This window comes from Rhinatrema bivittatum, chromosome 6 (assembly GCF_901001135.1).
Source record: "Rhinatrema bivittatum chromosome 6, aRhiBiv1.1, whole genome shotgun sequence".
NCBI classification, from domain to species: Eukaryota; Metazoa; Chordata; class Amphibia; order Gymnophiona; family Rhinatrematidae; genus Rhinatrema; species Rhinatrema bivittatum.
In genome coordinates this window covers 311,746,419-311,765,287 of record NC_042620.1, presented here as the reverse complement: position 1 = coordinate 311,765,287, position 18,869 = coordinate 311,746,419, and the positions used below count along the sequence as shown (strand labels likewise).

Genomic DNA, 18,869 nt, shown 5'->3' with positions numbered 1-18,869 from the left:
GATATCTTGCATTGTTGCCTGCTGGTTTGGGATTTGTGGATGTTTGTGTCAGTGAGGATAGTTTTTGCAATAATCAGAGTAGTCTTAATTGGGGTTGATCCAGTCCTGGATTTACCCCATTGCATGCAGGGACTTGGAGTTCTGATTTCATTATTGCGGTCCCTAAGAAAAGCACTACGGTCTGAAATGGGCCCTAAGAAAAGCACAACTACATGTTCCTGCATTCAACAGGTTAAAGCCAGGACGGGATTAACCCTTCCAGGCAAATAGAGGCAGCTGGCAATGCTGGTCTTAATCTGAGTGCAGCAAGAAGTGGTAATTGATTCAATATGAGTTACCCTGATGAAGACTGGCGCTAAAGCAATAACTGCTGTTGGGCTACACAAGGGACCTCAGGAATGTATAAAATTTGTGAGTTTTTAAATTTTGGACATTTTTGTATAATACAGTTTACTGTGAGAACATATAGGATGTGCAGAGGGTAAATGATTACAAATGCAGTTGAAGACAAACTTTTCTGTGCAAACTCAAAGGAATGATATCCTTACAGAAAAGTTACGAGCAGGGGTACTGCTGTATTATATTCTCTCCAGGTTTTTGTATAGTGCTGCTTTCAGAGCAGTGTTTAATGAAGGATGTCCACTCTGTAAATTTGATTTGGGGAGCAGGGAGATGGGATGAAAATTAGATCCTCAATGTATAATGTTAAAAAAAAAAATGTTGATTTTTATATTTTGTTCCCCCCTCCCTTGTTTAAATTCTGAACAATGAGAATTGACTACTCTCCAAAGCAGAGAATTTCGGGAATATTACAGCAAAGACAAGGAAAAAAAAAGCTCTAGAAAGCAGATGCGCACAGTCTTTGTGTTGATCTTTATGCATTTCCACCTTGACTCATGATCCTGACAGTCGCTTGGATAATTAAAAATCGGCCAGCAGCAATGTGCCTTGAAACACTGGACTGGCCAAGGAGACCTTGGTTGCTGGAACTATTGGAGATATCCATGGCCAAACTAATTTAATCTTCGCCTCATTCCAGCCATTCTTTCTCAAGGTCCCATCCTCCATCCAGATCTGGTACCTTAGAACTTGACAGCTTGGGAAGCAAATGTTAAAAATAAATGTTGTTTAGAGTCCTTCTAGGTTCACTTGCTTCCAGAAAAAAGAAATCTACAAATAAAGCAAACTATATATATAATTTGGAAAAGATTTGCTGGGTGATGCAAACACTGCACCATGCAAGTTATTAGTGAAACCCAGATTTGAATTTGTAATTCAAGGACTAGGTTTAGGTTAAAGTGCAAGCACTTTCAATATGCATTTCCACTATTGTGCTAACAGGGGAAAACTTAACCGTAAAGATCTAACATCACCGACAGATAATATTTTTGAAGGCTGCTAAATAAACCGAGACAAAGAAGGTTCCTTTACGGTTTCCCTCTTGGAATTTGAATCTCCTGTTCAGTTCATAAATGCAACCTGTCTTTGAATCATTAGTTTCTTCTAGCCTTCATTTTTTGATTGTTAAAGTTGTATTTGTGTGATCTTTGGAGTTTTATCTTCAATTTCATCTTTCACATCGTTTTTTTCAAGACAAGGTTGTCCTAAGAATATTCTAAATATTTATTTTGCTTTTCCTGTTAATCAAGAGGTTGTGTTACTAAACTTGCTGAAATCCTCAAAGTCCAAAAGAAGAAAACAGAGATTAAAAGAGTATTAAAGTTTTGGGTGCAAAGAACTGACGAGTTTGCAAAGTCTGAGCAACTGATAGCATTTTGAGGCAAAAAAAAAAAGGCCTTTGAACTTCCAGAGCTTCAGTGTTGCATGAGCTTATATAAAAGATCAGATAAACCAGTTCCTTCTTTTGTTAAATTCCCATCCTACATGATCAATAGCCACTTCCTATGTTTAAAAAAAAAAAAAATCAGTGGAAGATTTGTCCAAAGTTGCTGCTTGGATTGCCATACATAGCTTTTCTTAATACTGGAGAATAGATAAATGGTCATTGGCTGATGCTATGTTTGGAAGAAAAGGCTCCTTCTTTTATACGTCCTACAGTACAGATTAGGGGTGCAAGTGAAAACAAATAGGAATTTTGTCCTGTCATCCGTTCCATTTCTGTTCTCACTCCGAGCAGTCTGGACTGTCCCGTGTCTGTTTTGGTTCTGTAAAGTCAGCAGCACGATTTGGTTTTCATCCTGAGTGACTTAACATTTTTCTGTTTTGAGTTTTATAGCAGTCTGTGCTGCTGAGAAAGTAATCTGAACTGGATGGGGAGACTGGAACCTGAAACCTGATTTCACTGATGAGCAGCTTGAGACTGGCAAAGGGAGGAGCCACTGGCCCCTAGCATCCTAGCTCTAGTCCAGAGCAGTGTGAGAGTTATTAGAACGGGAACGGACGATAAGACAAAATTCCTATTCCTTTGGTTGAGACTCTTTGTTTACCTTTACACCAGGTTCATTAGCGGCCTTAATAGACATTTCTGCACACTGGATGACAGATCTGAAAGAGGGTTTGTGTCTGGATGGCTTCTGGTATAACCAAGAACAGTGCTGTTGGAAATCTAATGAAACAACCTTTGAAGAGCCGAACAAATGCCCAGAGTGGAGGAGTTGGTCACAGCTGATAATTGGCAGTCAGGCCAAGGTAATGTACAATTGAAAACCTGCTACACTCTGCACTGTCCCAAAAGTGGAAAACAATGACACACTCACGTCCACCGTTCACACTGTAAGTTATGTCAACACTGATATTACCAATATTTTTTCAAGAATGTGTGCACTGTAATTATGACTGGCAATTGTTAAGGACCTTCATATCACGGGCTGATGCATCGCTTTAGCTCGTGAAGAAACCAGGACATTGCCGGTCCCACATAACATGAAGCATTTTTTTTTTTTTTTTTGTTTATATATGCATTTAAAACTTTTATGTTTCAACAATTTTTATTTGCAATACTAAATAACATCATCCTGCAAGACTTACTCTCTGAGTCTTCTGCAGGGAATAACAATACATGACCTTAATTTAAATGATCCTTTATTTATCTTTTTTGATGCTGACTTTTGGGTCTTGATGTCGCTAGCTCTTGCTGACCACTTGTTAATCACACTAGAATGGCCGAAATGCCCTACACGGTCCATGTTTCGGAAGTAACATTTCCTTCTTCAGAGGATCCTTCCTAACGCTGCTTGTATGCTGTACAAATCAGCGAAAATGCCCAAACTGCAGCGATCTTCCTGGTTTAGTGGCGTCTCCCGGATCAAAATGGCTACGGTCACATTCACGTTGGCATGTTTTACCTGACTGCGAACCAATCACACGAGGGCACATGAGAGCGCAAACCAAACAAACTTTATAAGAAAGTATATTAATTACAAACACAAATTGTAGTCATTTCAATGTGTACCGTTCAACATTTTATTTTTGCTGTGATTATTGCCTAAAGAAAAAAATGACTTGCACGTTCTTTCTCAGTGTGTAATTTTGTAACACAAAACAATGTACATAGTTTTGTATAATCAGAACTGCATGCGATGTTGGCAGCTCCTGGGACCACATTGGCCATCTGTGGTTGCACGCTCATGCGTGTACTCCTACCCGCAGAGAGACTAGTAGACAGGGCTTTGAATATTGCCTTCATAATGTGCACCAAAGAAAATCGACAGTAGCGGGTTTGGAGCAGGTAACCGGTTATGCTGGATAAAACTAGAAAAAAAAATCCCCAGTAACATGGGTGAGTTTCATGGTACTTCGTTTACAGACCATGAGGTCCATATTCAGCCGTGGTGTGGCTGTGCTAGTTAGCTGGTTAATATTCAGTGGCACGATTGCGCCGCTGACTATACCTGGCTTTAAGTATAACCGGCTAACTTTAGGACGACCCAACTAGTTAACCGCAAACGGTAACCAGCTAACTCCAAGTATCAGAATCAGCCTGTTAGATTATGCAGCTAAGTCTGCTCTTCCCCAGACTGCCTCCTGCCCGTCCCCGGAATTGCTCCATCTTATCCGTCTAAATTCTAGCCGGGTAACTACTTACTTGACTAGAATTTAGCCAGAGAAGGGGCTGAATATAGCCAGGTAAGCCATTTTGACGGATAACTATCCATCTAAATGTCTTTTGAATGTGGCCCTCCATAAAACTAAAACCCTTAAACTATTCTTTAAAAGCCAGCATCTTTGAAAATCCATTCTACAGCCCAGGCCAAATCTCGCAGAAGAGAAGAAGAGAGCCCCGATAGTGGGACAGAAAATGAAACAGCCCTCCCTGATGGAAGCCATGGAAAAAGATACCCTGATTGTGGCACGGGGTGGCCTTGATTGCTCTCAATCCTTTTCATAAGAAATTGCCTTTTTTAATACCTTAAACATATATTACTGTCACCTTATCTTGCGTGCCTACCCATCTGCCTTTTCTCCATAGTGTGTGTTTGGTCTGGAGCTGGCAGCTGAAAGCAGGTCTTTATTTCTCACCGTTGTGTTTTGTTTTTTTTTCAGGGCGCTCTACCATATATGCTGAATTACTTCATGTACGTGCTCTGGGCCCTGATGTTTGCTTTCCTGGCTGTGTCCTTAGTAAGGGTGTTTGCGCCTTATGCTTGCGGCTCTGGGATTCCGGAGGTGAGTCCTTCCTGCTTCTCCGTACCTCGATAGTAGATTCATAAACAGAGATTTCTGTTATTAGGAAAGGCAAGGGGCTAAGGGCATTTCCAACTTTTAAATAAGTATCTTCCCTCCCCTGCTCCGCCCCTGCTATTAGCAAAAAGTGACAACTGCAAGGGGATAAGTAAGGCTTCTGCTGCTTATCCAGAGAGACTCTTCTGTTAGCTAATCTGTAAAGCTGCATCCTGGAAGGTTGTTGATTCTTATCCTGGGTCTGGGACATATTTCCTCAAGCAGTTCTCAATTGTGTTTGACTGCCTTTCAGACCATGGTAAGGTATACACCTTAGTCACTAGCCAAAATAAAAGCATTACTTGAGGAGGAGGACTTTAGTGGCACCCCAAAACTTGCACCTCTAAAAATGCATTGATCTAATAAAAGTACCATTTTTGTGCAAATATTAATGCTGCCCGTGACAGAAAGGAAGTATGAGTAGAACTTGTTGAGCATCTAGGAAGAGAACATAAGAACGTAAGAAATTGCCATACTGGGTCAGACCGAGGGTCCAACAAGCCCAGCATCCTGTTTCCAACAGTGACCAATCCAAGTCACAAGTACACAAACATTAAATAGATCCCATGCCACTGATGCCAGTAATAGCAGAGGCCATTCCCTAAGTCAACTTGATTAATAGCAGTTAATGAACTTCTCCTCGAAGAACTTATCCAAACCTTTTATAAACCCAGCTACACTAACTGCACTAACCACATCCCCTGGCAACAAATTCCAGAGCTTAATTGTGCATTGAGTGAAAAAGAATTTTCTCCGATTAGTCTTAAATGTGCTACTTGCTAACTTCATGGAGTGCCCCCTCGTCCTTGTATTATCCAAAAGAGTAAATAACCGATTCACATCTACCCATCTACCCATTCTAGACCACTCATGATTTTAAACACCTCTATCATATCCCCCCTCAGCTGTCTCTTCTCCAAGCTGAACAGCCCTAACCTCTTCAGCCTTTCCTCATAGGGGACTTGTTTCATCTCCTTTATCATTTGTTGCCTTCTCTGTACCTTCTCCATCACAACTATATCTTTTTTGAGATGCGGCAACCAGAATTGTACACAGAATTCAAGGTGCGGTCTCACCATGGAGCGATACAAAGGCATTATGATAGCCACCATTTTATTCACCATTCCCTTCCTAATAAGTCCTGATATTCTGTTTGCTTTTTTGACTGCTGCAGCACACTGAGCCAATGATTTCAATGTAATATCAACTATGATGCCCAGATCTTTTTCCTGGGTGGTAACTCCTAAGACAGACCTAACATCGTGTAACTTTGTTTAGTAGAGCTCTTTTGGCCACACAAAGTCGAAACTTGGACAGGAAGCTAAAGAGAGACTCCAGTAATTTATGCTGGAATAATAGCCCGGAACATTTTGTGGTGTGCCTGTCCTCCTTTGCAGTAAAAGAGGGAGGTTTCCTTCAGCAGTCAGTTTCCATGCTGGAGCACTAGAACCTGACATTCAAAAGAGAGCAAAACGCAAGCTATCGACGATGCAGTGACGCCATTATGTGTACTTCAAATAGGTGTATGCAGGAGATCTCAGGACAGTGTTGAGTTTGTAAGGCAACAAGGCATTACCTGCATAACAATAAGGTGTGAACTAAACAGAAATACCAAGGCAAAATCCCTTGGGAATTAAGTTTTGCTTTCTTAAATTGTAAAGCGAAAAACTCATAAAGGGTTGTAGAAGTCCTGATGGTACTGAAGAGAGATTTCATTTCTGTTATGATAACTTTGAACCAACAAGAACAATCCACATTTGAAGAAGGGATCTGCAGAGGTGGAGAGTCTTGTTTTTTTTTTCTGCCCCAGCATTTTCCACCCTTGGGCTTTCACCTCAATCAGAATTGATCTCTTTTGAGCTACAGTACTATGAAGCTTCATTTGCAACAAGCCAGGGATATTGCCTTACTTTATTATCCCTTTTCCTAACTGACCAGCCGTCACCACAGGCGCAGTCCTCAGCCAGAGGCCACCAGGCTTAGACCCTAAATCTGGCTACTAGGTGCCACCACTGAACAATGGCTGAGACTTCGTCACTCCCGGGGGCTTGGGAGTGCTGCCTCTGCAACATCTGTAACCTTGACCAGCCTGGGAATCAAACCCAGGTCCTTCTCATGGCAGTGCACTGCATTTGGCACTGAGCCACCAGGCTAGCCCTGATTCGTGTGTTCTGAAAGCTTGTGAGCAGTGTCATCCTTGGCTTGGTATTATGTTGGTCCAATAAAGACCTCACAGCCTGCCCAAGAGTTCACTTTTCTTAATTCTAAACTGGGGGGATGATGATAGTGATGCTAGAGAAACACAAAGAAGATGTTAGTAGAATAGGAACAGTTATTCCACTGAGTCTGCCCATTTGTGCCAGCCTACTGTGCTGTCACAAGTCGCACTTAATTTGTGGTTTTCTCCCTCCATCTGCGCAGAATCTGTTTGAGGCCAATATTCCAAAAAAAGCTGACCACCTAAATTAGGGGCCTATTTTCAACCAAACTCAGGGTCCTAAGCTTTCAGCTGAAAATTCAGCTAAATGTAGGCCTGCTATTAATTTGTTGAGAGTTAGGAGCCTAAGTTAGGGCCTAGTGCTGAAAATCAATGCCAAGCACCTAACATTCAGGTCAATACTGTAAGGCCGCGTTAGAAAGAGTGCGGCAGTGCCGGGCGCACCCTCGTTCCCCGCACGCACAGTTCTCTTTATATACCGCTCGATACTCTATGTAAATTGCTTGCAAATGCAAGCCGCGTCTGCGAAGCGTTAGGGAAGCATTAGGCCCGTGCAACCAATTTTACTGTATAGGCGCTTAATACAGCGCCTATACAGTAACCTGGGTGCGCTGGTACCTGTCATTTCAAATGTCATTTCAACTGACATTTGAAATGACAGGTACCAGGAAGTGGATGGTTCCCCCCCTCCCGAAGCAAGGCGCAGGGCGAAAATTAAAACAAAAGGGAATAAAGTGTAAAAAAAAAAAAAAAAAAAAAGTAAACTTACTGGCGGGAACCGGCGGGCGCACGTTCGATCCAGGCGGCGGCGGGAGCCGGTGGGCGGGTGGGCGCCCGTTCATCCAGGCGGCAGCGGGAGCCGGTGGGCGGGTGGGCGCGCGTTCGATCCAGGCGGCGGCGGGAGCCGGTGGGCGGGTGGGTGCCCGTTCATCCAGGCGGCGGCGGGAGCCGGTGGGCGGGTGGGCGCGCGTTCGATCCAGGTGGTGGCGGGAGCCGGTGGGCGGGTGGGTGCCCGTTCATCCAGGCGGTGGTGGCGGCGGGAGCCGGCAGGCGGGCGGGTGGGCGCCCGTTCATCCAGGCAGCGGCGGGAGCCGGCAGGCGCGCGGGCGCGCGTTCGATCCAGGCCGCGGCGGGAGCGGGCAGGCGCGCGTTTGATCCAGGCCGCGGCGGGAGCCGGCAGGCGGGTGGGCGCCCGTTCATCCAGGCCGCGGCGGGAGCCGGCGGGCGGGTGGGCGTGCATTCATCCAGGCCGTGGTGGGAGCCGGCAGCGAAAGCGGCCTCCGGCAGCCCCCGCTGGCAGTGAATGAATGCACGTCTGTGTACGCCCGTGCGATTTCGGCGCTCAAGACGTGACATCACGACTCTTGACGTCACGGCATATAACAACTTTACGCTGCAAATGTCCATGGTGCAGTCCGGTACGTAGCTGTTCGAACACCACACTAACACCAGGTAGAGGGTAGGCGGTAAACTAACAGGTTAAGGACGCGGCAAAATAGCGGGTTACAAAGGAGATAATGCGGCTAAGCGTGCGTCACAGTATTGGAGGGGAATAGCTAATTCGTTCATTTACATATCATATACATGCTGGGTGCGGAAAGGGTTATGCGTCGGTTTCAAAAAGCGCTAAGGACGCGTGAAACTGGAGACTGTATCGCAGGATCGCCTTACGCGTCCGAATTGTGCGCCCACAGCAGGTTACAGACGGGGAATCTCCAACCGCACGTTACAGTATCGAGCTGATTATTATTTTTCTTCCCCTTCTCTGCCCCTGTAGATACCAACCTCTTAGGAGCCTATATTTAGGGACTCTGTCCTAGTTAATTTTCAGAAGGGCCAATTACAAAACCCCAACTCTTAAAGCTCCTAACCACTTAAATAAACCCTTTGAAGATTGTCCTGTCTGTGTCTGCCTTGTACATGCTGGAATTCTGTCACTGTTTAGGCTCCTGTCACCTCTGTACCAGGTGAGCCTTCACCCTCCAGGAAAGTATTTTTCTTGCATTCCTTTAGAGCTTCCCCCTCTTCAGCTTCATATGATGACCCCTTGTCCTTGAGCTTTTCATTCTGGTGTAAATGTTACCTTCTGTACTTTACTGAGCCCTGTTAGATATTTGAATGCTTGTATTGTATCGCCTTTTTCTTTCTTCTAGAGCAGGGGTGGCCACTTTCGGACCTCAGGAGCCACAAACAGGCCTAGTTTTCAAGCTATCCACAATGAATATGCATGAGAGAGGTTTCCATGCACTGCCTCCAACATATACAAATATCTCATGCATATTCATTATGAATAGTGATTATCCCATTGTACAGGTCCTTGGTGAGGCCTCACCTGGAGTACTGTGTTCAGTTCTGGAGACCGTATCTACAAAGAGACAAGAACAAGTTGGAAGCGGTACAGAGAAGGGCGACCAGGAAGGTGGAGGGTCTTCATCGGATGTCATACGAAGAGAGATTGAAGAATCTAAATATGTACACCCTGGAAGAAAGGAGGAACAGGGGTGATATGATTCAGACCTTCAGATACTTGAAAAACTTTAATGATCCAAAGACAATGACAAACTTTTTCCGTCAGAAAAAAATCAGCAGAACCAGAGGTCACGAGTTGAGGCTCCAGGGAGGAAGAATAAGAACCAATGTCAGGAAGTATTTCTTCACGGAGAGCGTGGTGGATGCCTGGAATGCCCTTCCGGAGGAAGTGGTGAAGTCCAAAACTGTGAAGGACTTCAAAGGGGCGTGGGATAAACATTGTGGATCCATCAGGTCTAGAGGAAGTGTATAAAGAGGAGGCAGCAAAACACTGCACAGAGCAGCAGTAGCCACAGAGGCATTCACGGAGCGGGATGCCAGTGGCCAGTGGTTGGTGTTCCACCTTCACGGAGCGGAAGGATGGAGGCCTGCCATCTCCATATTTAAAAAAAAAAACAAAAAACAAAACAGGGGTGGGCAGGAGTATGTAAAATTAACGAAGAGTTCATAAGCTATAGGTACTACCAATTATTAGGCTTATTCAATATTTGTTGATAGATAATGTGGCTTTCAATGCATTCTTCACTTTCAATACATATCCAACATAGCTCTCTGCTTCAACAGCAGGGGAAAAGTAAAATAAAAGTTCACGCTTATCCAGCATAGCTCTCTGTTTCAACAGCAGGGGAGAAGAAAAACTGATACTTCACGCATATCCAGCATAGCTCTCTGCTTCAACGGCAGGGGAGAAGAAAAACAACCAATAAGGGCTGAATAACATAGTCTGGGTAAATAAATAAGTATGTGTTTAGCTTGCTTATTGCGGCGGTTACTACCCCTAACTAATCAAGCTTGATATTTCACTTGGATGCAGCTCCATCACTGCTCTCTACATTAATGGTGAGTGTGAAAGGGAAATAGAACCAAAGGTTACTAGGAGCCAAGAGAAACAGATAAGTATGAGAAAAAAAAGAAGTGTGAGGCTTGCTGGGCAGACTGCATGGACCAATTGGTCTTCTTTTGCCATCATTTCTATGTTTCTATGAATATCCTGAGAACCAGGCCTGTTTGTGGCTATTCAGGACCAAAGTTGGCCATTCCTGTTCTAGAAAGTACATCTTTAGCTCCTTCAGTCTCTCTCTATATAGCTTATAGTATAGACCATGCACTATTTTGGTCACCCTTTCTTGAATTGTCTCTAGCTTATTGATTTTGTAGATGTCATCTTCAGAGCTGAGCAAAGTACTCAAGGTAGGGTCTCACCAGAAATCTATACAGAAATAAGATTATTTTACCCTTTCTAACAAACAGGCCGATACAGTACAGTGTGCTCCGGTGGAGCGCACTGTTAGCCCACATTTGGTCGCGCGTTTTCGACGTGCTATTTTTACTCCCCCGAAACTAATAGTACCAGCAACATGCAAATGCATGTTGATGGCCCTATAGGTTATTCTCACGCGATACAGAAAGTAAAATGTGCAGCCAAGCCGCACATTTTAATTTCTGCCGGCACCGGGAAAGTGTACAGAAAAGCAGAAAAAACTGCTTTTCTGTACACTCTCCAACTTAATATCATAGCGATATTAAGTTGGAGGCCCCAAAAATTTAAAAAAAAATTAAAAATTTTTTTAAAATATTTTAAAATATGCCCGCGGCTCGCAGGTCAGAAAATGGACGCTCAATTATGCCGGCGTCCATTTTCCGAATTCGTGGCTGTCAGCGGGCTTGAGAACCGACGCCAGAAAATTTGAGCGTTGGCTGTTAAACCCGCGGACAGCCGCCGCTTCTGTCAAAAAGGAGGTGCTAGGGACGCGCTAGTGTCTCTAGCGCCTCTTTTTACCGCGGGCCCTCATTTAAATACTGGATCGCGCGCCCAGGAGAGTGGGCTGGCATGCATTGGGAAAGCGGGTGTTCGCCTCGGCGCGCCGGCTCTCCCGCGGGATTTACTGTATCGGCCCGAGTGATTTATCTCTCTTTGTGCCCAAGTATACAGTTAGCTTTCTGTACTAGTTAGTTACACTGACTGTCTGTCCTGAAGTCATCAGTGGTGATGACCCCTAAGCAATGTTCCTGTTAATTTTTGAAAGGCTATCTACAAAAAAATTTCTTTTTTGCAACTTTTTATAAGCTGAGTTCAGATTTGTGTGCTACAAGCCAGAATAATGCATATATCATCAGGATTTCTTGTGCTGGGCTCGATATTCAAAGTGCGTTCAACGCTTGATAGCCTGTTAAGTAGGACTTATCAGGCTATCTAGCGGGCCACTGGATATCCGGTTACATTCAGCGACCACTAGATAGCCAGATAAGTCACTTATCCAGCTATCTTTTAGCCCATCAATTTGTGGGTGGGCAATAGGCAGATCAGGGCTGGTCTAACTTAGCCAGGTATAACTTATCCGGCTAAATAGCGAGATATACGTAGATGTTCAGTGGCGTAGCCGCATATGGTTGAGCATGATTGCACATGCATTATAATTCGTTTTTCTACCCGACAGTGATTATATATCAATTATAGAACAAATAAGATAAGTAAATATACAGATCTCTTTGGTTTTTTAAAAATGTTTTTGGAAAATTATTAGAAGTAAAATAAACAACTGAAGCAGCAAATGATTTGAGCGATAGCGCTGCCCTCTGACACTGCTTGAGGCCCATTGCGAGGCGAGAGGCAGTAGATTAAACCTTGGCGCGTTTCTTCTGATACCGTGTTTAGTTGGTCAGTATAAATATTTAGTTTAAATAATTAATAATAGAGTTTTTTCATGTTGGGATAGTCTTTCCCACTTACCCAGATTTTCTACCGAAGTTTGTCTCTGTTTTCCACATTGATGAAGTGATCGCTCGATCCTTTTCTCTCCTTTCTTTTCTTTGGGTATCTCAGGCATTGTCCTTTCTTGCTTCACTGCCTATCTCACTAATTGCTCTTAGCAAGTCACAGTGGGTACTGATATCTCCTCCTGGATTGCCCTCTCCTCTGGTGTACCTCAAAGCTCAGCACTCTCGGCAGCTCTTTTTAATATCTGCTTGATCCCTCTGTGCTGACTGATTGCTAGCCTTAGTGTGCACTGCAGATTGCATGCAGATGATATGTAATTCTTCTTTCCATTAAAGTCTTTGTGGGCGCTAACTGAACAGTATATTTTATTATGCCTTTCCTCTATTCATAACTGGCTGAAACACAACAAGCTTGCTCTAAATGTCAATAAAACAGAAACTATTCTCTCACGTTTCCCTGTTACAAACATCCCTGATAATAGTTTTCAGAGGTCAAGGTATCACCATTTCTGGAACTGTTTGTAACCTTGGAGTCTGTTTGTTTGTTAAAAAAATGTTTAATCGCTTTGTGCAAGAGCTCTAAGCGACTCACACGATAACATACATAATAATTACAAATAACAGATAAAAGAAAGAACGCGATAAAACAAACAAGTAAACATTCTAAATAATCTAAAATAAGACATTTGGCTTGCCAAATCAAGAAGGCCTGTGAAAACTGTTAACTTACTCTCTGCCACTATGATACATAATCAGAACCTGATTATGCCAGACTTGCTAATAAACACAAACAGGCACCTTTTAATTAAATGCTTGCTTCAGTAGGAATGCCTTTGCGGCTGTTTTAAATTTCTTAGGGCATTCGTCAAGTCTTAAAGATGCCGGTAAAGAGTTCCCTAAATTAGGAGCAGCCACGGTCTCTCGTAGTCCTAGATCCATCTCTGTCAATGCATGCCCACATAAAAACATTCACTCGGTCGTCATTATTCAAACTTCAGTTTATTCATTATAAATAATACAGAACTCCCTTGCTTGTCTTTTAATTAGCACACCCTTACATAATCCCATCAGCCCGGTACTGCTTCCAGTAGCCTATCGAGTCCAATATAATCCAGTAGTAACAAGTCACAATTTATTAAACAATTATTTCTTCAGCATGGATCACAGCTACATTGAAATTTCGTATCCCTTCCCGAACACTGAGATGGTCAAATCAAGGATTATTGGATGTTCCCTCCTTGAAGCTGGTTTCTCTGAACGAGACAGGAGAGCATGCTTTCTTGACCACTGGACCTCTGCTGTGGAACTCCCTCCGCACAGAGATAAGGTTGATTTGAAAGGCAAAGTTCTTCCGGCAAGCTATAAAGCGTACTTATTTCAGAAGGCATACAGTTCAGTCAGTTGATCCCCTCAACGCATTCCTTGCAGCCTGCTAGGATTTGTAGTTGTTTGCTGTTTTGTCCTGTCCTGTCCTTGATCTGTTATGGATGTTTTAGTGTACCCTGCCCTGAACCATTGAAGGGAGGGTAAAAAAATTTTTTTTAATAAATAAATATCAATCAGTCCAACATATTGTCTACGTTGTTTCTGAGGCTGCATGTCCATAAAGGAGAGAGAGCCCTTTATGCCTTAGATTGTAAAAGAGTTCACACCCTGTGTCCCTTTGCTGTCTGAACGACTACTCAAGGAAGGCAGTACCTGCGTACAAACAGTTTTGCATAATCTGTTCTCGCAATAGTTTATTTTCTACAGTGGAGTCCGGGCTGATTATTCAGTAAGTCCTAGGCTGCAATCCTAAGCTTGGGACTGTCCGCGGATCATGGCTAATCAGCCTACTTATTGATAGAAGAAGCAAGCTTGCTTACTGTAAATGGCATTTCCCCGTAGATAGCAGGATGAGTTAGCCATGAGATGCCTGCCTATCTAGCCTGACTATCTAGCTATATTTTGCTAAGGTATTGACTGAAGAGGCTCTAGCTATATTTTGCTAAGGTATTGACTGAAGAGGCTCTTGAGGCAACACCTGTGCCGTAATTTCTTCTCAATCAATCAATCAATTAATTAATTAATTTACATAATTTACATAAGAAATTGCCATGCTGGGTCAGACCACAAGGGTCCGTCAAGCCCAGTATCCTGTTTCCAACAGAGGCCAAACCAGGCCACAAGAACCTGGCAATTACCCAAACACCAAGAAGATCCCATGCTACTGATGCAATTAATAGCAGTGGCTATTCCCTAAGTAAACTTGATTAATAGCAGTTTATAGACTTCTCCTCCAAGAACTTATCCAAACCTTTTTTGAACCCAGCTACACTAACTGCACTAACCACATCCTCTGGCAACAAATTCCAGAGCTTAATTGTGCGTTGAGTGAAAAATAATTTTCTCCGATTAGTCTTAAATGTGCTACTTGCTAACTTCATGGAATGCCCCCTAGTCCTTCTATTATCCGAAAGTGTAAATAACCGATTCACATCTACTCGTTCAAGACCTCTCATGATCTTAAAGACCTCTATCATATCCCCCCTCAGCCATCTCTTCTCCAAGCTGAACAGCCCTAACCTCTTCAGCCTTTCCTCATAGGGGAGCTGTTCCATCCCCTTTATAATTTTGGTTGCCCTTCTCTGTACCTTCTCCATCGCAACTATATCTTTTTTGAGATGCGGCAACCAGAATTGTACACAGTATTCAAGGTGCGGTCTCACCATGGAGCCATACAGAGGCATTATGACATTTTCTGTTTTATTAACCATTCCCTTCCTAATAATTCCTAACATTCTGTTTGCTTTTTTGACTGCTGCAGCACACTGAGCCGACTATTTTAAAGTATTATCCACTATGATGCCTAGATCTTTTTCCCTGGGTGGTAGCTCCTAATATGGAACCTAACATCGTGTAACTACAGCAAGGGCTATTTTTCCCTATATGCAATACCTTGCACTTATCCACATTAAATTTCATCTGCCATTTGGATGCCCAATTTTCCAGTCTCACAAAGTCCTCCTGCAATTTATCACAATCTGCTTGTGATTTAACTACTCTGAATAATTTTGTATCATCCGCAAATTTGATAACCTCACTCGTCGTATTCCTTTCCAGATCATTTATAAATATATTGGAAAGCACCGGTCCAAGTACAGATTCCTGAGGCACTCCACTGTTTACCCTTTTCCACTGAGAAAATTGACCATTTAATCCTACTGTCTGTTTCCTGTTTGTAATCCATGAAAGGACATCGCCTCCTATCCCATGACTTTTTAGTTTTCTTAGAAGCCTCTCATGAGGGACTTTGTCAAACAAAATTCAAAAGATTTCTAGCCAGCACCCTCCAAATAGTTCAGGGTGGGTTACAAATTGCACATACATAGTATAAATTACACAAAATGAGAACAACAAATACACTATCATATTATGGCCTGAGATACTGACTTGTAGGACTAATCAGTAATAGACCCAAAAGCTTCCTTGAAAAAGTGAGTTTTAAGGGCTTTTTTTTAGTTTTAATTTTTCCGATACTAAAAATGTATGTTGGTAGTTTCATAAGAATAGGGTCAGTGATTGAAAATGCCCTCTTGCGAGTTTCCTCCAAATGTACTTCACAAAGTGCTCTAACTAGTGGAGCATAGAGTCTTAGTCGGAGCATAAATACGTAGAGTTGTATTGATCCAGGGCAGACTAGAATTTGATCATAGATTGAAAGTTATCAGTAGAGCTCAAAGCTCCACCAGCTAGGAGAGAAGAGTCCGTTTGGTGCCACTGGATAATATCACCCACCGACCATGGCTAATTTATCCTGGTACCTATGGAAAACATTGTTTATGGTAAACCAAAATTGCCTTCTCTCTCCCTCATTTCCCATCTTGGATCCTCCTCTCTTCTACTTCATAACCCCTCCCAAGTCCTCTCTCCCAACTCTACCCTATCCCCACTCCATATTGCCCCACCCTACTTATTTGTCTCCATCTCCTCAGCACCACAATATATGGGTCTTCTTCTGGTTCCCTCTCCAACTCCAATGTAAGTCTCCCTCTCCCTGCCCTGACCCCTAAATGTCAAATGTAAAAAAAAAAAATGTCAAATTGTAGGTTCCCTCCCCCGCGGTGGTTGTATCTCCAGCATTTCTTTGGGTCTACTATTGACTAGCAGGAGGAGCAGCACTTAAAACGGCCTGTGCTCCACAGGGCTAGTATCATCGAATGAGCCAGAAGATTATGGGATCTGACTGCTCATATTAAGAGACCTGGCCCAGCGCAGTACAGGGAAGCTATTAAGTGCCATTCCTCCTGCCAGCTGGGCACATGGCACTGAGTGGTGGCCAAGGTGCCTCTTGTCTCATGGTGCCCAGGGCGACTGCCTGACTAACCGTACCCTAAGGCTGGCTCTGATTAAACGGGAAAGTATTCCTGTTTGCAGATAATATGAAATATAATGCTGCTTCTCCCTCCCCTTTTTTAAAAATTTCTGACCTTTGTGCAAAGCATTTATTTAGGCTTATTTACCTCATAGCTTCGAGGTCAGTAATACTGTTAGAGTATGAATATTTGCACACATGACTTTTCCCATTGCTTTTCTGCCGCCTCCTCACTTCCTGTCTGTTTCTCCCCCACCACTTCCTGACCAGCCCTCTTGCTTGTCCCCAATGCATACTTTTCCAGTGTTTTAAATGACTTCCCAGTTCACGACTTATTGCTTATTGAAGGGCTCTCTGTACACCTCCCCATTCCCATATTTCCTTCTGGCTAGGGTCCTGCTTGCTTCTGAGCTGTGGCCACCATCTCCTGTTAAAACCCCTTTAAAGGCCTATTGGGGATGGGATCTGCTTTGTACGGGTTTTTTGTTTTTTTTTTTCCATTAAATTATTTAATGATGCCAAACTATGCCCACATATTACATAATAACAGAAATTCGGTAATGTTGGTACATTTACAGTTTACATTTGCATAACTTCTCATAATAAATCGTGAGAAACATACCATTCAATAATATAATGACTCGGCATCAAAACATCAAGATTTTTGTAGAGCCTTAATGAAAAGAAAGCGAGAAAAAACCGTTAGATCAGAAATAAGAAGAAAAGTAGAGGGGAACCTCTGCCCTCGTCCCCGGTGCGTTTACCGAGCACCAAGGCAACAGGAGAGAAAATCATGACAAAGCAGCATCGTTCATAAATTCCCTTAAAAGCGCCCATATTAATACAAACCTAAAGAGTCTCTCCATCCCTTCTAGCATAAATTAGTTTTTCCAATGTCAATCTTGTCCAAATTCTGTCGAGCCAGCCATTCACCTTAGGGGAATTGGGCGTCTTCCAGCATGCTGCTGCTACTGTGTGGGAGAGGAGGGGGGTTAAACCCGTTCAGTTACCTCCCTTCCGTATATCCTGGGGATTGTAATTGCCTGTTCTCTTCCCTCTCTTTCAGATCAAAACCATTTTAAGCGGTTTCATCATCCGGGGTTATTTAGGAAAGTGGACCCTCGTCATCAAAACGATCACCTTGGTCTTGGCAGTCTCCTCCGGCCTCAGCTTGGGTAAGGAGGGTCCCCTGTTGCACGTGGCCTGCTGCTGCGGGAACATCCTCTGTCACCTGTTCACCAAATACCGTAAGAATGAAGCCAAGCGCAGAGAGGTGAGATCGCTGCGGATTTATATGTCTGACGGGGAGGTATTGTGGGGCTGCGTGTGTATTCCTGGTGCTGTGGATGTGTTTTGCATATTTCTCTAGACAGTGGTACTCAAGTTGAGGTTAGGGTCTTCCCTGTGGCCCTTCTACACTACAGAATTTTTAAATAAGTTACTGAATAAGGTGGAATTGATGCGTAAATTTCAAGACAGAGGCAACCATGGCTTTTTAAGACTTGACTTATAAAGTTCCATTTTTTTTCACTGTAAACAGCAGAAGGTGCCATTTTTTAAAATGACAGGGAATAAGGATTTTTTTTATTTTTTTTTTTTTTACCATTTTTCGTTCAGAACAACAATTAAAAAAAAAAATAAAAAATGAAGAGGTCCATATTCAGTCACTCTCCGGATGGCAAAGGTAGCCGGCTAATTTTGGAGGCATATTATTATTTTTATATACCAACATTTGATCTGAGATATCACATTGGTTTACATTCAGGTACTGTAGGTATTTCTCTATCCCCTGAGGCCTTACAATCTAAGTTTTGTCCCTGAGGCAATGGAGGGTAAAGTGACTTGCCCAAGGTCTCCTGGTTCGTAGCCCACTGCTCTAACCACTAGGCTACTCCTTCTCCCTCAACTGTACTGTTGAATATAGCAGGCTAACTTTACTCTGCTAACTTTAGGGGACAGCTCTTTGGCACAACCAGACTTAGCTGACTTTGAATACTGGAGTTAGCCAGATAACTTAGCCGACTAACTCAGCTCCTCCCAGTTACGCCCCCAGAACGTCCCTAGCTTGGTCGGTTACATTCAGCCGGCTAACCTATTAGCTAAAATATAGCCGGCTAAGTGCTCAAATATTCATTTAGCCATCTAAATGCTTCTGAATATGGATCTCGAACGTTCTTTCATTTTAACATACAAAAACATACAAAACTGAAACACCCCCCCCTAAAAAAAAAAAAAAAATAGAAAGCAAAAGTTTTTTCATTCACACCCATATGAAATGGTTTTTTGTTTTTTTTGTTTTGATGTAAGTATTCTGTAGATGAGTCTTGTGTGTTAGGAAATGAAGGTGCTTGACTGCATGATACCGTTGCC

General features: G+C 43.1%; 1 protein-coding gene across 5 annotated transcripts in view; it reads left to right on the top strand.

Moving 5' to 3' along the window:
- The window catches only part of CLCN5 (chloride voltage-gated channel 5), a 187,289-nt gene that overhangs the window by 141,441 nt on the left and 26,979 nt on the right, over positions 1 to 18,869 (top strand). For all 5 annotated transcript variants that reach the window (XM_029607481.1, XM_029607482.1, XM_029607485.1 and 2 more), the window contains 3 exons: positions 2,459 to 2,649; positions 4,504 to 4,626; positions 17,566 to 17,772. In XM_029607481.1, the coding sequence (XP_029463341.1) occupies positions 2,459 to 2,649; positions 4,504 to 4,626; positions 17,566 to 17,772 (521 nt within the window). The remainder of the gene's footprint in view (positions 1 to 2,458; positions 2,650 to 4,503; positions 4,627 to 17,565; positions 17,773 to 18,869) is intronic.